Here is a 25179-nt window from a genome sequence, read left to right as displayed (position 1 = left end):
TACATCATTGAGTTCTCTAGTGGTGGTCAAAAGTGGACAATAAGGGTGTTGTGCACATCTGTGTTGATATGTGCCAGGATAACAAAGCAGTCAGGAAAGAAAGACATCCTTGTGCGCATATAGCAGACATGATCATGCAACTGACAGGGGCCACATTTTTTTCCCATCTTGTTCATAACAAGGGATATCATTAACTCAAGTTGGAAGAGAATGTCAGGTACATCACTACTTTTTCGACTCATGTTGGTTTGTTCAGACACAAAAACTTGAGTTTTGGAGTGTTGTAAACTGGAGAAATATTTTAGGATGTTACACGTCAAATAAGTCAACCTGTCACTCATGCTTTTAACTACTGTGATACCATACTGTTATTTGGAGCAACACAGAAGGAGCACGATAAGGCTCTTACACATGTGTGCCAATTACTTGCTGATGCAGGTCTCACTGTGAACGCAGCAAAGTAGGAGCTTCACAAGACTAAAGTTCTTTGGACAGATTTATTCTGATGGGGGAAGGACTTCGCCGCGACATTTGTTTGCCTGCTACTGATACATTGTAGCAAACGGTGCTACCTTTGACGCTTTTCCAGCCTCCGCTGTGGGAATCTGCTTGTGCTTCGTGGGAAGAAGAAAGGGAGGAAAACTACCTCTCCCAGGCACACTCTGCTTGTTCCACCTGTGCTCGGGGCCGCCCACCTGCATTCCCGCCCACTGATCCTATATATTTTAGCTACAGCTTCCGCCGCGCGGAACGCGCATGGGAACGAGCCCGGGCGAAGCCCGGGACAAGGGCGGGACCGTCTGCGGCCGTCCGAGGTCGATCAAGGTCGGGTTGGGCCACCCCCTTGACATCTAGCTACGTGTCAGATAAGTAGACTGCATTAGCACCATTCATCTTTTGCTGTCGTGGGACTGTGCTGGGTGCATTGGTACCCGATCTGGACTGAGTTTGCTCCTGTTATGTCTACCCGTTCTGGTAAAAGCCTGAGGGGGGAGGAGGGGGGGTGAGGGAGATGGGGGAAGCATGATTGGCACCATGGACCGTTTTATTACCCGCGTGGCTAATGTGATTGACAAGGAAATTGGTATGGCCGAGCGCCGACTATCGCGAGGGCCCTCTGGTTTTCGACGTTCATCACTGGGCCCGATAGCCCTGGTGCCTACCCCAGAGCGTAGCCAGGAGCCCCCTTTCCCTGTCCTTCTCCCCCTGGACCATCCCCGGGTGGCGGCCCTGAGAGCCAGCATAGATGATCTCGAAACACTGACAGCCTCGGTACTCCATGTTGAAAACAATATGGCCATAGACTCTATGGCTAATGAGGCAGACATCTCGCTGTTACCCTCAGCCAATCTCCCTAATAACTCTAATATACCCCCTGCTCCGGCCTTAGTGGTACAGGTGGAACTACACCCTGCCCCTACTAAAAGGAAAAGGCTACCCACCTCACGAAAAGGTATCCCGGCTAAAGTCTATAAGAGGCCTAGGCAGGCTGATGCTAGGTTGGGTGGCCCTTACAAGAAAGGAGGGCGAGATCCTTGCCCGCCGCAGGGAGATAAAGAGGAGGGCATATTGGGAGGAAAATCGCTCACTGGCCGTGAAGCATAGTTTGATGGTCTCCCAGCACCTCCATCTCCGGATTCCTTACTCTCTGCAAATGTAGAGAAAATGATGAAATCCTTACTTCTCCCGGTGCTAGATAAAATTGGGGGGCTCTCTCAGCGGATGGACAAATTGGAGCAGGTAACCCTGGATAATTTCTTCTCCCTAAAATCATTTATTAAGTTACAGTTAAGAAACAGGGAGGATGGTACAGGGGGGGTGTTAGCAGGGAGCCATATATAGCACACCAAAGTTCAGCTTTTCCAACAGGCACCTTACCAGTTGTACCGGAGGCGCCTGATTGTGCCTCACAACCTACTGTTATAGTCGAAGGGTCGGGGTGGAAGCCTGGTCCGTCAGCAACTAAATCTGCAGACAAAGCAAAGCCCACTAAAGTTGCCAATACCACCTTAAGTAAAAAGACGACAGGTCCCATAGCTTTTGGCACCCCTGGCAAAGCAAATCCTATTACCCCAGCTACTAAGCCTGTGGCTTCAAGCCCCTCTGAGATCTTAACATCTAACTTAGTCAAGCCTGTAAAGGCTTATACACAGCAGCCAGGCGAGGGATTAGGGGAGGGAAGGGCGACTAATGTTAATCTTCCCCCGGCCTGCCAGCCTTATGTAGCTGTCTTGACTGGGGTGCCTGTGCCTAGCTCGGGCAAGCGGGAGACTTTTGAGGACCTGTACAATAAGACCCTTTTTTGGCATAAAGAAAATAGGCCTTTGCCTAAACCCCTGGTGGGACGAATTATCCACGTAAGAAGAGTTGGCTGGATTGGTTCTAATCAAAAAACCATTAACGGGGATTGTATTATAGTAAACTGTGATGACCCAAGGGTGGCTAGCTAAGCTATGTATGCAGCGGGCCCTTGAGGGAGTATAGCCCAATTGCTAGTGGGGGTCAAATTGGCATCCATGACCTTAGCTACTTTTATCGCCCAATCTTGCCTGGGAAGATAGTTAGATTCTCTAGGTGGGAGGATAGAGGTGACAGACAGATTTGTGGTCCCCTCTCCCATCCTAGCTTCTCTGGCAACATTCCATACCAGCCACGTGGCTGGCTTTTGCAAAATTATTGACATACTATTCGCCTAACATGGGAGACGCACGTTGAGGCAACTGGGGAGCTACCAAGCAATAGCCTATTGGTAGGGGCGGGACAAGTGAGACCTCCCACCAGCACCCCTTTTTATTCAAACATTTCCAGGGAGCAATCGCAATTTCTCTTGCCATGTCCCGAGACACTTGACTCGTCTATCACAATCAGGGATGCTCCGAAGGGGGTCATTATATCTAAGGAGACCATGACGTTGCCAACTATCGAGGCAACTGTAACTACCGCTAGTGCCTCCCTTGTAAGAGATTTGGAATTAGGGTGGGAAGGGGTGGCAATGTTCCTTTGAAGGTAGTTAGTTGGAACATAGCAGGACTTGGACGAAATATAGTTATTCCAGATTGGAACACTATGATAGAATCGTTTGGGATTTGTCTGTTCCAGGTGACTTGGTCTCTGGAACCACAACACAAGATGGGCTACACCACCTATTTTGTCCCTGCCGTACGACCAAGGGGAGGGAAGGGCCGTCCCTCGGGAGGGCTGACAATTTGGGTGAATATCTCCCTGCGATATTCTATCAAATCTATAACTACGAAGTCACCTGATCTCCAAAGGTTAACAGTGAGAGGTCCTTGTGGAGGGAAAACATTTGAAATCTTTAACATTTATGTTAGAGGTGCACGGGGGGGTTCATCTACGCTACCCTCAACTGGTATTGATGAGGAACTTAGAAATATAAAAGCTGATGCCTTTATCATGCTAGCCGGGGACCTTAATTTTACGTATTAACCCCTTGCTTTGGATGATGTGCTGGGAAATAGAGAAGACGACGCTAGGAAGGGTATCCCCTCGTTGCAAATCTCACCAATCAGGAGATGGAATCAAAACGCCATCGACCTCAATGCACTCTGTATGGAGTATGACCTCAGAGCCACTAATGGTAGATCCAACTCAGACAAAATGGGGGCCCACAGGTTCAACAGAGTAGGACATTCCTCACGGATTGACTACATTCTGTTGAACTTTGGTTTGTGGGCTCATTTGCTGGACATGGCGGTTTTGCCGTCTACTGACAGCGACCACAATCCGTTGTCCCTATCCTTGTCCTCCCTATGGATGGATCATTCCCCACCCCGAATCACACATGTGTGGAGATCTACGCACGAAGTATGCCCTTCTAATTGTGGTAGGCGCCTAAAATGGAATAATTTTGCTGGCAAATAGTGTAAGATCCGGGAGGTAAACTCTATAATGACTAACATTCCCCCACGCTTAGACTCTCCCTCTATTAGCGCTCAGGAGGTCTCATTATTGTTTGACCAAACTACACACGCATTAGGTGAACTATTTTTAGTTCACAATGCGGGAAAAAGATTTAACAAAAGAGGCGTCACAAAGGGCAATGCTGGGTGGTTTACACCTGCCTGCCGAGATGCCAAAAGGGAATTAATCAAGGCGGTAAAATCCAAGAACAGAGCCTTGATTAGCGCTGCAAGGGGCAATCAAAGGAGAGTTATAAATGAGGCTAAGTTAGCATGGGAGAACCAGTTCTGGTATGACCTAAAGGTTGCCAGCTTAAGGAAGGACCCTAAAGGTTTCTGGGACCTACTAAGAGCTAGGGACAAGCCCGTGGACTCATTAATAACATGCAATATACCAGAGGACGCATGGTGTGATCACTTCTCGCTGCTCTACACTGTGCCCCCAGGTGTGGGGACAAGCATGATAGAATGCCAGCCCATAGTATCTTGTGAATTTAATGAGGAGCACTTGTTCACAACCAAGGAAGTGGTAGGGGCGATTACATGTCTTGTCCCCAACAAAGCAGCAGGGCCGGATGGCCTACCAGGGGACTTGCTACGTTATAACCCAGTGGAGTGGGGGAAACTCATCGCTGCCCAACTGAATGCTACCTTCAGTGGGGAAACTTTCCCGGGCTCATGGAAAGGTGCCGAAGTTGTACCCATCTTTAAAAAAGGGAGTCGGACCGATCCAGCTAACTACCGCCCCATAAGCCTCTTAGACTCCTCACAGAAAGTGGCGGGAAAAGTGGTCCTAGGCAGAATATTACAATGGGTTGAGGAAAAATGCATTCTCTCTGACTATCAGGCCGGTTTTAGATCGGGTATGGGGACGATAGAGCAATCTTTCCGGCTTCTGATGCTCTATTGGAAAGTAGTTGTGTTGGCCAAGGGCAGTCTGTATCTCGCTTTTATAGATTTGCGGACTGCCTTTGACCTAGTCCCGCGCAGCCAACTCTGGAGTGTGCTTAATGATCAGGGCATCCCACCATACCTTCTAAGTCTTTTGGTAAAGTTGCATGCTGACAACTTCGCGCAGATCAGGTGGGGTAACCAGGGCCAAAACACAAAACGAATATCTGTAAATAGAGGAGTACGCCAGGGGTGCGTTCTAGCCCCCACTCTGTTCTCTTTGTACGTAAACGGAGTGGTGGAACACTTATTGGAAGTTCCATCAGATGCACCTTCCCTGGCCGGTAGAAGAATACCCACTCTCCTATTTGCAGACGATACACTCCTGATCTCTAAAACCCCGGTAGGCCTGCAGAGCCTGTTAACTAGCTTCAAATCCTTTTGTGATGTAAGGGGGCTAGTTATTAATACAGATAAAACCAAGTATCTAGTCCTCAATCCACCGAAAATGACAATCAAACCACCAACTCTAGATTCTGTTTCCCTAGAGAGGGTTACTGAGTTTGATTATCTTGGCATTCGCCTTTGTGACTCGATGAGTTGGAAATGTCACCTCCAAAAGATGTTGTTGACTCACAAAAGGGTAGTGGGTGCCCTTCTTAAGGAACAACGTGCCTCATCCCTTAATCCCATTGCACCCATTCTTGATATTTATAGGGCACGGGGTGTTTTAATGCAGCTCTATATGGGGCTGAACTTTGGGGGGTATATAAGGCGGATCAGTTATCACGCTCAGAAAGCAAGTTCCTTAAAGACTTAATGGGGCTTCCCTATAGCACCCCAACCCTCCCATTGTTATTAGATATGGGTACGAGATCAATCAGTGACCAGGCTAGGCTCCGCCCTCTCCTCTTATGGGCGAGAATCTGGAGAGTCCCAGAAATGTCTAGCTTTGCGGATTGCCTAACCGATGTGCTAGATTCACTGGGATGGCCCAAGATTCAATGTCTGAGGGAAGTCAAGCGTTTTCTCTTCAACATGGGCCTTGGCGACGCCTGGGACAACAGATCAGCCCCCCCCAAAGTCTGTGTTAAAGAAAATATATTGGAACTGGGTAGCTGATGGTAAATCTAGCAATCCCAATTTGTGCAGGACTACCCTGGACTTTCTTTTAGTAAAAGACATGCCCCTATGCAAACCATACTTGGATACCATCACAAAGCGCAGGGATAGGGCATTGTACTTTCAATTTAGGATAGGCCTACTTCCCGTCGGGGAACTAACCTCTAGGTGGAAGGCCCCGGCCCAAACAATCTCTTTGTGTCCATTTTGTGAGAATAGGAAAGAGACAATCCCGCACCTGCTTTTTGAATGCCCGGCCTATGCACTACCCGGCAGTAGATGGTTAAAACCACTTTGTAGAGATCTCGGAACAAGGCACTTTATGGAGGCATTACGTATATTAAAAAGTGATCCACGGCCCTTCTTTGCTTGTGGTATAGCCAAGTTTCTAGGTTGGGCTTGGCGCATTAGATCAACTAGGCTTTTGTACCTTGTTTAATCTGTTTTTTAAAATGATTTTACTTAATTTATTGGGACCATTTGCAGCATGAATTGTATGATTACGCATTGGCTCTTTTTACTGTTTTATTGTTCCATGCTAAATGTACTGCTTTTTAAGATATTTGTTATATCGAAATAAAGCCTATGATGATGATGATAAAGTGAAAGCACTGTCAGCTACTTGCCCTCCACAAGATATCACCATGCTATGATCCTTTTTTGTGCATGGCCAATGATTGCTCAAGGCACATTCATGATTTTGTTACTTTTAGAGGGTCCCCTGAAGTCTTACCAAACCCTTGTGTTGCTGCTGACTAGTTTTTGACACTCTGCCACCACCAGACATTTTTCTGGACCCATGGCACGAGAGCCAGTGCACTCTGGATCCAGAGACAAAGCCTGCTCTGGGAAGAGATGGTCATACCTCTCCCCTTCATCATCTGCCTAGCAGAAGCTGTTAGCGGCAGATGGCGACCCCACACAAACTGCTCCACTTTTGGTGGGAGGACTGGTGGGAAAATGAGGTAAATTAGGAGGTGTTTCGATGTTCACCCTGCACCACCCTCAGGTGAGGCAGGCGAGTTAGATCCCACTTTTCACTTATCATACATCTTTAAGATAGGAATAGTAGCCTATTGGGAGTCAGGGATATGTCACCCCCATGTGGGATTAGCATATAGAGGGTGTAAGGACCCTAAAGTTCAGCATCTCATTGACTACTGTCTGAATTCCCCTCTAACACCCCTAAATTCAGTATTTACGTGGCTTCCCAAGAATCTACCTTCAGATTTTATGGACCTAAAAGAAGTCAACGGAGGAAGACCACGGCAGACCATGAACTAAGCCCTGCTGGAATAGAAACCAGTGCAAACCCTGCTAACTGCAAAATTACTCAACACCTGTGACCTGCCGTGCTTCCTGAAACCTGCAAGACCTCAAAGACACCCCAGAGCCTTTTGGAGCCTTCACAAATTGCCAAGAACCTCTCTTTGAATTAGAGGCTCTAGGGCCGGGCCGCCAGTGATAAAGAAACCAATTGTGTTGAGGACCGGCCCAATCTGTGTGGATGTGACTCACCAACCCACAGCACATGCATCAGCTCTGAGGGCTCCTCACAGCCTAGTGAACAATGCTGGAGACAACCCCACTCCTGTGAGCCTGCACCCTCATTCCGGTAGCATCAACTGCACTGAACCAGCAATTTGAGCATGACCACCATCCTCAATGGACTACCCTGCCTGCATCTCACCTGTGGCCGGACTGCTGTTGGTGACTCCCAAAGGTGCCCCTGCGACCTCTGACGCTTCCCGGACAGGACATCCAAAACTGGGCCATCGAAGACATCCAATCTAGAGAAGACCAGCTCAGATACCTGAGAGACCATGGCCAACCATAACCCCACAAAGGACTCCTGCTCCCATCAACCACGAAGGTAACTATATTGCAATCACCTAACTCCATTGAACTTCATTGTCTCCTCCTGGCGACCGCAGAGCTAGCTGTGTTGGCGGGCTCCCGAACTCCATTAAAACCTACAATTACGGTTGCTTTCCTCACAGACCACGAATGCAACTATTTGATGGTATCTACCGCTGTGCGCTGAAATACTTTAAGTATTGCAATATTTTGAACTGTTCTGCATTTTCTTTGTACTATTAAAAAGAATACAAAGTATTTATCTGATTTTAAAGTTATGCTTCTCAAATAAATCTAAAGATAATTGTTATTTTTAAACAAATTGGTCTCAGATTTAATCTTGAGTGTGTGTCCCATTTATTGCCTCTGTGGAGTATAACAAGTTCTTAGCACTACGTCTGATGAGCCTAACTGCTCACCCACACTACCACGAAAAGAGCATTGAAATTAGCTACTTGTACCTCGGTTTACCAATTGTGGAGCCACTCGAATCTCTGCACAGTGTACTTCGTTTTAGTGCACTATACAGTGATGCAGCGTCCAACATTGCTAGTGGCCGATGGCATAGCCATGGTTTGGCATGCATCAACAGTTCCCCCTGGAATGAGCAATGCCTCACTGGATGAAGGAGGGTCTCACTTATTAAGACTGAAGAGACCCTCCTGACACCAGCCAGGCATAAACTAGGTGACTATGAGACCAGGAGACTTTAGCTTCAGTGGAAAATGACCTCATCAGGGTCAGTGGTAGGATGCAGAGATTGGGGGGGGGGTATAATAGGGACAAACTGCTGAAGGGGGCTCCCAAGCCAACTCCCCAACAGACAGGTTCAAAACCTTCAGCGAAAAAGGACCCGGCCTCCTAAATGTGGTTGGCTTATGATGAGTGGTGTACTACAGCTCACCTCTATTTCTCACCTTTACAGCTAGGAAATACACACTTTCACCTGGTGGTGCTCAATGCAGCTCACTTATTAATCATCTGGTCAATTGGACCCCTCATCATGTGGAAGTTGTCCAGGCAGCTCCAACTATAGTAACCCTACCAACCTATCCCTAACCGAAGAGCACAAACTTGCATCTACTCTTCTTCATCTCCCCTCAGCAGACTTGGCTTACTGACCTTGCCCAGTCTCTGCCCTGATATCTATCATCCATGCAGTGAGAGTTGCGGAGGATGTCTAACTTCTAACTCCATTCATCTTCAGCAAAGTCACAACACTACACGCCTTACTAACATTGCCACTGGCTCAATGATTTCCAATGATTTGAATGTAAATGGTCTTTCCAGCTATGTCAAAAGGAAAAAGGTACTTGACTATACTCGATCCCTTTGGCCAGACATTGACTTGCTCCAGGAGATGCAGAAACTATGACGGGAATGGGGAGGCAAGAAACATAACACCAGTAAAACAACCCCAGAAGATGCCAAGAACCTGTCCCCAAATTGACACCGAAAAGGGTGGGGTTGCCATACTAATCACAAGAAAATCTACTAAAAAGAGACCACAAGACATGGAAAGATCGGCAGGGTCACTATGTTTTTATCATGGTCTAACTTTCTACCCAGACTCTTCTAATAGGCTCCATCTATGCACTGAAACACACAAAGAGAGGAACACTACAAGACATTACTATAAACATATACTTTATAGAAAGAACTTGAGATCCTTTCTTCAAGTTTTTCTTCAGGACAATAATATGACAGTTGACTCTCCAGGGACTTTGTGGGTGACCATAATGGGTGAGATCATTAAGGGGAAAAGAATCAGACCTCCCACAGGGAGACACGCTTAGAACTAGACGTAGAAATACTTAGGGGCTGATTAGGACTTTGGCTAAAGGACGCTGCCACACGTCCGATTATGACTTTTAAGTAGTCTGTTAAGTGGCTTGCATGGCGGTCCCAGGACGGTGCCTCTTTTAAACCACCCAGATGTACTATAACAATATTTGTGAAGTCTTCAGGGAATACTATAAGACCCTGTACTTTTCAATGGGTAGCAAATCCCGTACATCTATTTTAACCTTCCTGACGTTATATATGACCTCGTTGACTCTCCCCTGGACAGCACCACTCCCTTGAGGCTGACATAACTCAGGATCAGAGGGCAGTTACCCTGCAGTATACTACACACTAAACAAGGACCTCTTAGCTACCTTGCTGTGCAAGGTATTGGAGGAACCCCAACAAAACCCTACCATACTGACCAAGGCCAATAGTGCTAAAATCACAATTATCCCGAAGCAGGGGAAGGACCCATTAGGATGTGCCATCTAAAAGCTGATCTCCTTGGTTAACCTGGACACAAACATCCATGCCAAATTATTGGCAAACAGACTTAATCAAGTACTCCCATCCCTCATCCATAAGGATCCGATGGGCTGTGTCCCATGTTTCACTTGGGCATCACAACTCCATTCACTCTAATGCATCCTTTCGTGGGTATTAATGTCAATGACAACATACTCGATGCCTGAGCAAGGTGCTGGGATCATCTTCAGTAGATGTGCAGTCCTCAGTGATTTTAGACTGTCTGAAGAAATGGAGCACATCTAAAGGCGTAGCCTCAGGCCTCTATTAGATTCTGAGAGACCAGCAATACTTTGCTCAAGTCTCATAACACTTAAAAGAGTGTTGGTCGGATAGACTACAGGTCACATAATCTGACGATGAATGGTCAAAACTTCTAACTAACCATGACTTAAGGAAGCCCACCTGAGAATCAGTTACTTCAAAGTACTACCTAGATGACATCGGACACCCCAGATGTTCAGCAAGTCCATGAAACTCCCCACGGCCTCATGCTGGAGATGTGGATCGCTTAATACTGACACTGTTCACTTGTTGTGGGAATGTTCTTCCCTGACCAGGCTCTCTGCTTCCTTTACAGCAGCAATCAAAAATGAACTGAAACTGACAGTTCGTCTAAAGACCGAAACAGTCCTTCCTCATGATCACAACCAATACCCAAGCATAACCAATCAACAGTCAAGCTGGATAGCTACTGTCCTGGCCACGACTAAATTTGTATCTTGAGGCTTTGGCGCTCCTGTGCCTGTCCTACGCTGGACTCATGGGAGCGCATGTACTTAAGTTTTACACAACGCGGGACAGCAAACAAAGTCTATGCGCTATGTTGCATGGATTGGAGAGAGCAGAAATGCTCCATATTTACAGAAAAATTGAGCATTTCTGCTCTCTACTTATACTAGTGCATCTGCACAGCCTAGCATCAACATAAACACCTTTGCACCATAGTGCAAGAGTGCCTGCATTACAGACAGGATTGTTTTTGTGTGGGAAGGGACACCTCCCGGCACAAAAACTATCCTTAGAGGCATATTCCTGATTCTATGTCTCCTACAGAAAACAGGATACGTAGAAGGACGAAATTACAAGCAGAAATAAAGATTTTTCTCCTTGTTATGTCTCACTTGACAAGACGTGGCATTTGACTCATTCCCAGGTTTGCAAGTATTTGTAGATCTGAGAAAGCACCAAAGTCCATTGGTGGAGGCATGGGAGCGCCCATGTTTCCCCCACTGACCACCTCCCGAGTTGGTACGTAACATAACACAGTGCAAGGAGCTGACTTGCATTGCGTTCCTTCACAAAGCCAAGCAAGGCCACTCAAATCAGGCCTTGTGTGGGTTTATAAATATTACTGAAGCCTCTGCATTGTCTTTGCATCACCTTGTGTGACGCATGGACAACACAAAGGCTTTGTAATGATGGGCCTGGTTTCAAGAGATGTATAAAGTGGCCTTGAATGATCCTCTAGACAAATTCTGAGATGAACGGAGACCCTTTATCAAAGACCTTAAGACCCAGACACCGGCCTGGTGGATGCATCACGCTAGACTTATCAGGCCAGAAGGGTGGCCTAGAATGACGTCTACTCTCCCTTCGCAGTTCATTGTAATCTGTATGCTGCCCGAAAAAACGAATATTCTTGGTTATAATGTTTACTTGGTTGACTCATGGATCAGTTTGTTCCTTTTATGCTACCTTGATGTCCCTTTTCTCTACTGGTTACTATGTGCAGTGTGCTGTTTTGCAAATATGGGGCAAATGGAACAGAGAGAGCGCAACAGATGCGTCACATGGCCCTTGACCCACCGGAGAGTCACTTTTTGCGACGCTACAGTGGTACTGTGTCCTGCTTCATATTTACAATGCAGCACTAAGCCACTTTGCGTGGCTTAACGGGACCTCGTGGATATTGTTCCCTTTGATTCAGTTTTCTGCTTTAAAGGGGCATGCAATGGTGTTGCTGTGGGCGTTACCAGCAACACCCTTGGCTTTTCAACACTGCGCCAGATTCAAAAAGAGTCATAAATCTTCGGCAGCGCCAACAACTTACACCTCCCTAGCTAAGGTGTAAGGGTGGTGCAATGAGATGAAATACTTGTATTTCTCTTCGTTTTTTGGTTCTTATGTGTGCTGCACACATAGATGGAGCAAAACGCCATTAGTGATTGCTTTTGTGCTGGAAGGTGTCACACAGCAATCGTCCGTGCAATGCAGGCACTCTTGCATCGTAGTGCAAGGGTGTCTGCATTGGCGCACGGCTGCTGTTTGTGTGCCAGCGAAGGGGTGAGTACAGGAATGTGCCATGTTCTTACAAATACAGTACATTCCTGCCCTTAGACAATGTTGTAGCTCAAAGCAGCAAAATTATTTGGGCACCATGCTGTGCCCTCTTTTTGTAAATATAGCCCTGTGGGGCTTATTCACAAGCCACTTGCACCACCGGTGTGTCTCTTTATTATAGGAAAAAGTGATGTACTGGGAGTGCAAGGAGATTGTAAATAAACCCTCCAGATTTCTAATAACTATGCGCTGGATGTACAAAAGTCAGTTTGTGATTTCGTACGGATACAGATCTGTTCACAGGAAAGTAGTGATCCCACTGATAGAAGGAAACGTCCCTGACAAAGGGAGGAGACCTGGGAACAGGGAAGTACTGACTCAATCAATCAATCAATGTCCACGTGCAAAGCGTGACTACTCACCTGTAAGGGTCTCAAGGTGCTGAAGGGGGGGATATCCTGGTCAGTCAAAGAGACAGGTATTGAGGTCCTTCCTGAACTGGGGCAGAGATGGGGTTGCCTGAGATGCAGAGTGTAGAACTTGGCCTTTTTGGCTACAGTTCCCTAAAGGTTTTGCTTTCCCCCTAGAATGTTTTCCTGACCTAGAATAGCCAATTTAGATGCTTTGGGTACTTTGCCACTGACGATCAGTGTCAAAGTACAAGAGTTCCCTGTTTAAAATGTAATGGTGATTGGTTGGCTATGATTGGTATGTTTGCCTTACTAGTAAAAGTCCCTAGTGATGTGCACTGTGTGCAAGGGCTAGTAATGCAAGGGCGCGCTGAGAAGGGAACTCAGGCCTTCAGTGTAGGGCCTGCACACAGAATGCTAAGTTAGCATGTAGCCCTGACAGGTGCAACCACTTGTCAGGCCTGACTTTCCCTTTTACATACACATTGGGAACCCCGGTGGTAGATCCCAGGTAATCCCTGGGCAGGGTGCAGTGCAGGTAAAAGACAGAACATATACTGAGGTGTGTGCTATGTTCTGACAGTGAAAAACTCTCCATTTCGTTTTTCACTGCTGAAGGCCATTCTGCCCATAGGACAGAATGGGGAGGCTGGGTGTTGTGTTTGTTAGCCTAGTTTCCTGTTATTTTATAATGGAGAGGTGACGTTTGGTATGTATGAACTCACATTGTTATAACACATCTTTCTGTGAAGGTGGTTTTCTCACTCTGTGTTCATAAACCACTCTTTTAGAAAGTGACTGAGTTTTGTGCTCTGAGCATTTTTGTGTGTCTCTGAAATGTGGATTGTCTGGAACTGAAAGGTGAGAGGAGCTGGGCGAGGTCTTTACCCAGGGAGTGGTTGAGATGGCACGAGGCCGCCCTGCATCTGGAGAGTAGGGGGGAGGAGAAGACCGGGAGGTGAAAAGGCCTGGGCTGGTGCTATAAACCAATTGACCCATCTCCTGCTGAGTGATTAGGGATCCAGACCCCAGTATCAAAAGGAGAGAGGTGACACTGGGAGGGAGACACCCAGTACTGATTTAGAGAGGGTCAGGGACCCCGGAGCACAAACGAACTTCAAAGACATTAAGGGGTATAACTAGGAGAGTTGAAACCCCTGAACGTGGTAATGAAACAGATATGGATTGAGACTGTAAAGGCTTGGACCCATTCTGTGGTCAAGAGGAACCTTTTCTAAAGAAGGAGCAACAGAAGAGACTGCAGTGGACAGACCAATCCTTGCTTCGTGATCTGGGGCTGGTCTGCAGCTTGCTGTTCTGAGGGAGAGCCTGTTGGGACTGTGCTTGGAGGCGCTGGGTCCCCCTGCTTGAATGAGACTGTGCTTTGTGCTGTGTCTTGTAACCCCAAGGGCCCGAGGTGAGCTGGCTCCCTGTTTGTGAGCTGGCTCCCGAAGTTGTGCCGTGTGATCGTGGGCATGCAGGAGTAAACTAAGTCTTGAAGTGCTGGGTGCGTGTCGAAGTTTAGGCCAAGGCGTTGATGAGGAGCGCCTGGTAGTGGTGTGCACGGAGAGATGAGGTTAGGCTTGGATGCGCAGTGTGAATGTTGTGGTGCAGCCTAGGTGTTGGTGAAGAGCGCCTGGGCCTCGTGTGCACGAAAGGAAGAAGAGAGTCTCAGAAGCGCTGGGTGCATGTCGTGGTGCAGCCAGGGCATTGATGAAGACTGCCTGGGCATCGTGTTCACCAAAGGAAGAGGTGAGTCTCAGACGGGCTGGGTGCATGTCGTGGTGAAGCCCGGGTGTTAGTGAAGTGTGCCTGGGCCTCGTAGGGCACCAAAAGAAGTAGTGAGTCCCGTACATGTGTTGTGGTGCAGCCAAGGCATTGGTGAGGAGCGCCTGGACATCATGTGCACCGGGAGAAGAGGTGAGACTCGGACACGCAGAGTGTGTGTCATGGTGCAGCCAGGGTGTTGGTGAAGAGCGCCTGGATATCATGTGTACCGGGAGGAAAGGAGAGACTCGAACGCACAGGGTGCGTGTGGAGGTGCAAGCAGAGCATTAGTGAAGAGCCCAGATCGTCGTGAGAACCAGAGAAGAGACATGTCTCGGACGTGCAGTGTGCGTGTCGAAGTGCAACCTGAGGTGCTGGTGAGGAGTGCCTGAGTAAGGGGGTGCACCGAATTGGAAGTAAAGTGCTGAGGGCGGATCTCGGAGTGAACTGAGACCGCAGGAAGGAGGGCCAAGTCATTGGACCCTCGGAGTCACCCGCAGCAGCCAGGACCAACGGCCACGAAAGAGCTGAGCCATTATTGCTGCTAACGAACTATGGAACTGTTGTATGATGCCTGACCTCATTCGCGCCTGACGGATTACATGCTTGGTGCGCTACGCACTGCTTTATTTTTCCCTTGCATAGTACCTGATTGTAATGTGGCACCTTGCATTATTTCTTCAGTGCATAGTATTTGAGTATAACGTGGCGCAGTGTATTATTTCTTCATTGCACCGTGCAGGATTGCAGCGTGACGCATTGCTTTGTTTCTTCCTGGCATGCTGGTGGTGATACGCATTGCATAATTCCTTCAGTTGCAAAGTGCATGACTGTGGCGCTACGTATGGCATTGTTTCTCTGTTGCACAATACAAGAGAATATCGTTACGCATTGCAGTATTTGTTTTCTTTTGCAACATGTGTGATTCTAGCAATACGGCTGGCTAACCTTTTTGAAACGGTTAAAAGTGAGCTTAACTGTTGGTTAGGAGCGGTGGTTGGGATTAGAACCTACCAACCCTCCGGAAAGAATACTACCCATTCTTCTATGTTGATTTTGTATCATGCGGTCGCATCGTATAATTGCTTATATGAAGATTATACTCACTTTATGAAAACTCGCGTGGAGTCTATTTGTGGTGACATCATTGGGTTGCTGTGAGCGTGGTTGCACATACTGAACACTCGTGCCTTGGAGATAAGCCTGGCTGCTCATGCCAAGCTACTAAGGGGGTGAGCAGGGCTATCTCAGACATTGTCCTTACTTAGCCTAATGTTGAAGCGAGGGGTCGGGGACTCCCGCCTCCAGCATTTGGTGGCGGCGGTAAGCGATAAGGACCCCCACTTCCAACACAGAGGTAGGGAATTTCAGGTTTTTCAGTAAGGTACTAGAAGGATCTTCCTCCAGTAGTGGTCCTGCCGATCCATGGGATGGTGGTCAGGGCCTGATGGGCAGAGCAGAGATGCCTGGTGGGTGTGTGGAAGGAGAGACGGTGGTTGAGGTATGAGGGTCAGATGCTGTAGGCTTGCGCAAGAGGTTTGTGGGCACATATTTTGTTGACCGGGAGCCAGTGGAGGTCTCACAGTTGGCTTGTGATATGGCTACATTTGGGGGATGTTCAGGATAAGTCTGGTGGAGGCGTTTTGGATGTTTTGCAGCTTCTTTTGGAGTTTGTGTGTGGTGTAGGCCAGGATTGTGCTGCTGTAGTCAAGTCTGCTGCTGACGAGAGCGTGGGTGACTGTTTTCCTGGACTCAGTGAGGAGAATGAGATGACATTGATTTGGCAGTTCTTTGAGAGCGAGGAATCCAGGATGATGCTGAGGTTTGTGCAATGGGTGACCAGGAGTCGTCCTAGGTGGAGGGAATGGGGCACAGTATGAGAACATCGGTCCTGTCTGAGTTGAGCTTGAGGCAGCCGTCTTTTATCCACTGTGAATGTTGTTCTTGGCAGCTAAGGGTTCATCAGTTCATCAGTTGTCCATCCTGAAAAAGGATAGAGACCTGGTAACAGACAAGTGCTGACCCCACTGATAGAGGGAACCTTCATCACAAAGGATGGAGGCCTGGGAACAGGGAAGTACTGACACCACCCATAGAGAGTGACATCCTTACACTCCAGACCCAGCGGTCACGAGTCAGCTTAGTCTTACCAGACATCACAGCAGCTGTTACTTGCCGGGTGGGAGATAAAATGAGTGTCAGGATGAGGGACCTAAAATGAGCCTAAATTGTGCCTGGCTATCCCAGGATGGTAGAATCAGGTAAGCCTTAAGGAACCCCTACCAGCAGCTACATAGTCATGTCTGTACGTACCTAAAGTATCAACTAACACCTAAAATGTATAAACAATAGGCACAAAACATGTCGCCTAGAATTACCAATACCACATCTTCTCACCTCAGGATTACCAGTAAGCGAAAGAGCAGATTTGAAGATCGCTTCTTGTCACTGTGAGACTATCCAGGTGCAGGCAGGGTACAGTTCATTTGTAGGCAGGCCCCTATCTCGTACATTCACATACTTTCAACAGCCACATATTTTTTTCTCAGAAGGCAATCACCAACTCAACAGCTGTCCTGTGAGCTGGCAGGACACTTTTCCAGTCATTTATTGCAACAGTCCTTTCTGTTTTCCAAAGGCCCATAATGTCAGCTGCTTGGAAGGTGATAGAGGTGGGTTATAGGTGAACACATCTCAGCTCGCTGTTCAGACACTGTTACCTGCATTTCTAGGATCTCATTAGCCTGACCATCAGTACAGGTATCATTTCTAGGCCTGTGGTCATTGATCTGACCTTGTTGAGCACGGCCTGAAGGTTAAATTCAGTTTATGATACTGTGGAAGATTGTGATCTCAAAATGATAAATTGCTCCACACAAATCCTTCTGCAAATACACACACAGTGCAGCCCCAGAACTTTTTTTTTTTTACATTTTCAAAAACCTTTATTAGATAAGAGTGCACAGCATAGTTACATAGGGCCAGATGTAGGTAATCCACAAATACCGAATTCTTAATGCCGAACTTTACCGATTCGGTATTAAGAAATCGGTTTTTCTTATGTAGGTAATGAATCGGTAAAAAATACTGATTCCTTAATATTCCTTATTACCGAATCGGTAATACCGATTCGGTAATAAGGAATGCCTACCCATTCATTCCTATGGGCTTGGAGGCCCATAGGAATGAATCTAAAGCCATTCTGTATTACCGAATAGGTAATACCAGGAGGTATTTCAAGGGTGCCAGGGTGTCCAAAAAACACCCTGTTGCACCCCTGAAATGTGCCTGTGTGCACATGTGGTGCACATACATGCCCTAAAATCCAAAAGTGAATTTTTAAAGGAATTCTTTAATTACCACCAACTTGAAGTTGGTGGTAATTAACGAATTCTTAAAGCTCATAAGCACTCTTTTATGTGCTTTCTACATTGCATTTACCGAATCGGTAAATACCGAATCGGTAAATACTGATTCGGTAAATACAGATTCGGTAAATACCGATTCGGTATTTACCGAATCATCACCTACATTAGGAATGGCTAAATACCGATCGGTAACCCTGAAATTTATCGAATTTCGGGGTTACCGACCAGTATTTAGCCACCTACATCTGGTCCATAGTTCCACAATGGCGAAGGATTAAGCACAGCAATACATTGCATCACAGCAGAGATAGTCGCAAACTCGTGTCACATTGGAGACAATGCCATGGAAAATTGTCATAAAGCCACTGAATAGGTGATAGCAGAAGAGTGCAGCCCCAGAACTTGAGCCCAACTTAGAAAGAGAAATAAAAAATGTGCCTCACCTGCTCAGCATACTTGAGACATTCTACAAAAGAGAGGAATGAACAAAAGGTATTTATTATGTTCAGGTAAGAACCAATGATTGTACTTTCCAGTACCAGATCAGGTGTAAAAATGTAGGACAGACTTACCTTTTTAAAATGGTTTCATTTATTAAATTATGAAGAAGATAATATATGTCTGACTTTGCATCTCATTTCAGAACCAACAAGTTGAACTTGAGTTCACTAGCATGAAAAGTGTGGCATCTGGAGCGCAGCGCTTTGTGTGTCTAAAGTTTATATGTAACTTGGACTTTCTCCCAGGTAATGCATGGACTTAGGCCAGCACCGGAATCAGAGAGAGGCAATCTCTGCACATTGTTTCCATCATGTGCATTTTACACATGAAGTGGGATATCTATGATAGGCTTGCGTCATATTTCCACCACGCAAATTGGTACATGCGTGACGCTAGCTGCTAAGGCACATGTATGAAGCCACGTAAAGCCACTTTGCGTGGCTTTGAATGGCTTCACAGATATGGAGCAACACATCTTCGTGTTGCATTACTCTGTGCAAAGGGTGCAAGGGAGGCATTCCATGGGCACGGCATGGGTGTTTCCTCACAACTCTCATGGTTTTAGAAGCATTCCCAGGTTTACTAAGTCTTGCAAACCTGGGTAATCTCACACGTCCCTCCTTGTCATTTCCTCTTTCTTCTTGTGCTCCATTCAGCAGCACATATGGAAGGAGGAGAAAGCCCCATGCAGTGTCTTTGTGTGGGAAGGTGGCCCACCCAGCACAAAAACAATCCTGCCAACCACACAGGCACCCTCTTAATACAGTGCAAGGCGGCCTGCGTTCATGCCAGGCTGCTCAAACAGCGCCAGGGGAAAGAACAGGAATGCACCCTATTGGATAAATCAGATCCTTGCTGCCCTGTCTCAGTCACTTTGGGCAGCGCTGCAAGGTGACTTGCTGTGCTGCCCGATGCCACTAATTTGATAAATATGCCCCTAAGTTGGAGAACCTCTAAGCTAGATGCATAAACTGTAGTCAAGATAAGGCCAACAAACAAGCCAGCAGAGCCCTTGATAATGTGGCCCACATTAGTCATCTTGGGTACACCATTGCACATGGGAGTCATGGAAAGTTAATGACAAGGGTAGGCTAGAATTGTGAAAAACAACTCGGACTCCATCTTGCTTAACACATTGCCACGGCACTATAACATACACAGGCTGCAGCGGCTCATAGTAAAGGGCCTGGTGTACTTCTTGGCGGACGGGTTGCTCTGTCACAGCAGTGATGGATATCCCGCCCACAGAAATATGAATCCGCTGTGGTGGAGGAGCCCGTCCCCCGAGATCGAAATGCGGCCCTGAATGTGTTTTTCAGGGTTCAGCCTGAGATGGCGGGGACAACTGCGGAGTGAGATATCAGGTCTTCGTTCTGGTAATCACAAGTGTCTCTCCTGGTTGTGTGTATAGTATGGAGACCTGGTAATCACAAGTGTCTCTCCTGGTTGTGTGTATAGTATGGAGACCTGGTAATCGCAAGTGTCTCTCCTGGTTGTGTGTATAGTATGGAGACCTGGTAATCACAAGTGTCTCTCCTGGTTGTGTGTATAGTATGGAGACCTGGTAATCGCAAGTGTCTCTCCTGGTTGTGTGTATAGTATGGAGACCTGATAATCGCAAGTGTCTCTCCTGGTTGTGTGTATAGTATGGAGACCTGGTAATCACAAGTGTCTCTCCTGGTTGTGTGTATAGTATGGAGACCTGGTAATCACAAGTGTCTCTCCTGGTTGTGTGTATAGTATGGAGACCTGGTAATCACAAGTGTCTCTCCTGGTTGTGTGTATAGTATGGAGACCTGGTAATCACAAGTGTCTCTCCTGGTTGTGTGTATAGTATGGAGACCTGGTAATCACAAGTGTCTCTCCTGGTTGTGTGTATAGTATGGAGACTTGTTTAACAAACATTATCAAGTGCACCTGGAAGGAGTTGATACACCTTTGATGAATACACAACTATTTGCCTCGCCTTAGAACTGATCTGTTGTCTGGCATGTTGCTGGAGCTCCCTGAGCTGCAGGTGTTTTTATCTGAATAAACTTTGCTCTCAAGGAACAAATGAAGCAAGTGAACTTTAATTAGCATTTTGGTGTTGATGAATAAAGAGCAAAAACACATATCAGGAGCTTGGACAGAATCCTGACAGAACTAAGTTTCATTTCCAAAAGTATGATCTGGAGCTGCGCAGGAATATCCCACCACAGCTCCATAAACAAGTCGTCGACGTGCCCTAAACATCCCTTGTGGCAGCTGATTCAGGCTGAGGTGAGGCGTCTCTCTCAACATCTTCATTACAGAGAGACACAGAACTTACCTGGCCTCTCAATCAAGCTTCAGAACCCCTGATCCAAGCCATGGCTGCCCCGTGTGTTTATCTCACGGAAAAGCCAAAACAGCAATGTCTGAGGGACAATGGAAGCAAAGGTAGGAGATGACAAATTAGATGTGCTGCAGTATTTTGAACCACTTGGAGATTAGCAAACAGGCCTTCATTCATGGCGACCATTAGTGGGTTGCCATGGTCCAGTCGACTGATTATGAGAGCCTGGATTTGGGATGTTCTTGACTGAAGAAGCAGCCACTTGAATGCTTTCCTAAGGAGGGGCATATTTCCAGAGCAGGAACCCCAAATGGAACTCACATGTTGACTCAATGAGAGGCTTTCATCTACCAAGATTCCCAGGTTTCTCACTACAGCTTCGGGGGTGGAAATTGAACCCAAGTCCTGGGGCCGCCGATCCTCAATCCCATGCAATTGTTCCTAATTTGTAAAATCATCTTAAATGTTAGATGACTCTGTGTCACTGAGATAAAACACTTCCAGTTCAGGGCTTCAATTTAACAAATCATTATTTTCAGGAGCTTTAGTATGATTTGTTTAATTGAACTGAACCAGATTATTAATTCCAAAATTCACTGAATTGCTGCAGAAAAAGAGGTTTCCTCAAAACATGGAGCCTTTTGGTAATCCTATATTTGTCCCTCATACATTTCCATAGCATTGTGAGTAAGAGCTGGTACACAGCTATAGAAGAGTAACCAGCCTTATCTGGTCTTGCAAAGGTTCCAATCATCTTCATCAATATTCAAACCTGCAGGTCAACCAATGGCGTAGGAGCATTTGTGGTCACGAGGCAGCTCCATTAAGCATCTCCCAAGTCGCCATGACTTGCCCGATGGTTCAGTGGAGTGGCATTCTATGCCATGTCTATAACAATAACATGGAAACATTCAAATATTTGGGATCTTTAGACTTACAAATCTGTGCCTCCATCAAAGCCAGGTTTGGCACTAATGGCCTCATGTGTCAAATTCACAGGGGTCCTAATTTATGAGGAATTGGCGTAAGGCAGTGCCGCACATCTTCTTGCTGCCCTGCCCTGTGCCAATGTGAAAAAGCAGAAATGCACTGTATTCATGAAATACAATGTAATTCCTGTCCTTACCCCCTGTGCTGGGGCACAATTTGCTGCCTACATTGCAGACAGATTTGTTTCTGTGCAGGAAGGGGTTCTTTCCTGCACAAAACAACCCGGAGAGACGTTTTCCTTCTTCGATGTATGCTGTAGAATGCAGCACACATGGAAAGAGGAAAAAATTAGGAAAAATACAAATATGTCTCCTCATTACGCCTGCTCTGGGGAGGCATTAGGTGTTAGCCCTGTGTCAGGCTTACATTGCTATGTAAATCTGGAGCTTCGTCAAAACCCATGGGTGCTGCATGGGAAAACCCATCCCAATGCCCATGGAACGTCTCCCTGGCGCAGAGTAAGGCACAGCTGCTTTGTATTACTCCGTATCTATGAGGCGACGCAAAGCCACACAGAGCGGTTTTGCATCACCTCATTGATATGATTGAGATGTCTGTGCCACAGGAAGATCTAAAAAAGTGATGCAATGCTTGTAAATGAGGCCCACTGTTATGTAAAAAACCCTTTATATGAGTTGGAAATGTATTTCGACCAGTAAAAGGACTTTTGCAATCTTTTCCGAATTGCAAATAGGAGGGTTAATGAAAGGGGTTCCCTCCCTCCCCTTTCCAATTCTAAAAATAATTTATTTAAAGCTTGTGATAGTAATTGCTGTTAGAAACCATTGATGAGCTAATGACCCAAAAGATGGGGTAGTAACTATTTTGCTAAGCTTGCAAACTGACGGAGCGTGGCGTTAACAATTTTAGTGCTACACCTCGTTCTGCAAGTTTATTGTAAATATGCCCCACAGTTCCAAGTACCCAACTGCAGGCAAACTCTCGAGCCCCTAAGAATGTGTCTGGCAGAGTATTGGCAGCTTGGTTTCTTCACGCTGCATAACAATATGAGAGAAAACAGTGACCAAAGCACCTGTTATGTGTATTTGTAAAGTGCATTATCACCCACAATGGGATCCTGGTGCTGGCCAGGTGTGTGCCTAACACTGCCTATGGGAGGTGGTTTCATTGAAAAGCCAGGCCTTCAATTTCTTGCAGAATTCAAAAAGAGAGGAGGAGGCTCTGATGTAGAATGGCCGGCCGTTCCACGGTTTAGGAGCAGTGCAAGAGAAAGCCCGTCCACCTGATCTGGCTCTGTGCATGTGTGGGATGTGTGTGAGTAGGTGTCCTTCGGAGAAGAGACGTCTGGTGGGGTCCACTTAGGTTCCTTTTCCCTTTGAAAATCATGTTGTGAGCCAAAGGGGTCGATTAGTATGTCGGGCAGATCGCCACAGCCTGCATGGAGGTGGCGATCCGCCCGACATTTACGTCCGCCCACATGCCATTTCCCCCCTGCCACATTAGTATGGCGGGGGGGATCATGGCGAACGGAAAGACCGTCCACCGGTTTTCCGCCGGTCGACCAGTCGACCGGGCAGAAAAGGGGCTGTATATGGTGGCGGTGTCTGCCAGACACCGCCATCTATATTACAATGCAGGCGGAGAAATGCCTTTCCATGGCGGCTTTGCTGCCATGGAAAGGCATGCGCTAACTGCATGCGGGGGCCCGTTGCGCGCCCCCAGGGTATTGGGGGGGGTGGGGGTGACACGGGGTGGTACCTATGGTACCCCCCGTGCATTTGCATGCACAACATGGCAGGCACCGCGCGGTGCCTGCCATGATGTGCATGCAAATGCACAACATGCCTTTTTGCCATTGCAGTGCATTTGCTGTTTGCATGGCTGGCGGCCTAATTGTACATGTCTGCTGTTTTACCAGTAGTCGGTTAATGAGGGAAGTTTTTTTGTTTGCTTGACTGCTGATAGGACAAAATCTCTGCTATGTAGCTAGCAGCCAGGTAAATAGTGAGGCTTCCTTGTTATTTTCATGGCTACCAGCCAAATAGTACTGAATTGCTGCTAGTTAGCCAGCAGGCCGAGTTGGTAGTGAAATTCTTCCGCTGTTTCAATGGCTTTCAGCCAAACACGCACGCACAGACTCTGTACTATTTAGACGGAAATATTTAAGTTTTCCTGCTGTTTTCATGGCTGCTGACTGAACAGTGCAGAATCTCTATTATTTACCCAGTGGTCGGGTAAATTGAGATGATTTCTACTATTTGAATGGCTGTCGGCCAAGCAGTGCAGAATCTCTAATATTTAGTCAGTGGCCGGGTAAATATAGACGTTTCTCAGCTATCAAGACCCCTGGCAGTAAATGATTTTCTGTTTAGCCAGCGGCCACGTAAATAGCAGAGAACATTCTCAATTTACCCAGCGGTCGGATCAATAGCTGCTACCTTTTTTGTAAACTGCAGGTTTTGTGGCTAATCTCTCAAGGCACACAAGGGCATGTTTACAAGGGGCTATCGCCACCACAATGTCACTTTATGGCGTTCCGGTGACAATAAGCCCTTCGCCTTAACATGGCTTAACGCTGCCTTGTAAATAAGGCACCCTTTCACGCTGCAATTAGTGCGAATGGGGCAGAAAATGGGTGTTGTGGTGGGCGTTCCGCAGCAACACTCATTGCTTTTGATGCTGCCCCCTATTTACAAGGGTGGCGTAAATATGGGGCAGGGATAACCTGGACGTAACCTGGGGAAATGAGGTGAAATGAATAATTTGCATATAATATAATTTTAATTATGCAGCACACACAGAAAGAGCAAAGCGCCACTAGTGATTGTTCATGTGCAAGAAGGTGACTATTCCTGCACACAAGCAATCATTCAATAACTATAAGTTGCATCTTCTATGTGTGCTGCTCACACTTAGAAGTTACAAAATCACCAGTATGGATTGTTTCTGTGCATTAAGGGACACCTTCCTGCACATAAACCATCATTCCCTGAAAGGCAGACACCCTTGCACTATGGTGCAAGTGTGCCTGCGTTGGCGCTTGGCAGCTGGATTTAGCAACAGCGCAGGGGGAAATGCAGGAGTATGCTGCTTTTTTGTGAATTTGGCGCATCCCTGTGTTTTGAAACTGACGGAGCGTGGCGTTAACAATTTTAGTGCTACACCTCGTTCTGCAAGTTTATTGTAAATATGCCCCACAGTTCCAAGTACCCAACTGCAGGCAAACTCTCTAGCCCCTAAGAATGTGTCTGGCAGAGTATTGGCAGCTTGGTTTCTTCACGCTGCATAACAATATGAGAGAAAACAGTGACCAAAGCACCTGTTATGTGTATTTGTAAAGTGCATTATCACCCACAATGGGATCCTGGTGCTGGCCAGGTGTGTGCCTAACACTGCCTATGGGAGGTGCTTTCATTGAAAAGCCAGGCCTTCAATTTCTTGCAGAATTCAAAAAGAGAGGAGGAGGCTCTGCTGTAGAA

At 46.8% G+C, this 25179-nt stretch overlaps 1 protein-coding gene across 3 annotated transcripts in view; it reads right to left on the bottom strand.

Moving 5' to 3' along the window:
• Positions 1 to 25179, bottom strand: part of LOC146859506 (tripartite motif-containing protein 10-like) — a 357986-nt gene that overhangs the window by 82389 nt on the left and 250418 nt on the right. For all 3 annotated transcript variants that reach the window (XM_085650217.1, XM_085650216.1, XM_085650218.1), the window contains one exon: positions 18375 to 18397. In XM_085650217.1, the coding sequence (XP_085506343.1) occupies positions 18375 to 18397 (23 nt within the window). The remainder of the gene's footprint in view (positions 1 to 18374; positions 18398 to 25179) is intronic.

Source organism: Triturus cristatus, chromosome 3_2 (assembly GCF_964204655.1).
Source record: "Triturus cristatus chromosome 3_2, aTriCri1.1, whole genome shotgun sequence".
In the NCBI taxonomy this organism is placed as follows: domain Eukaryota; kingdom Metazoa; phylum Chordata; class Amphibia; order Caudata; family Salamandridae; genus Triturus; species Triturus cristatus.
This window is presented reverse-complemented; position numbering and strand designations above follow the sequence as displayed.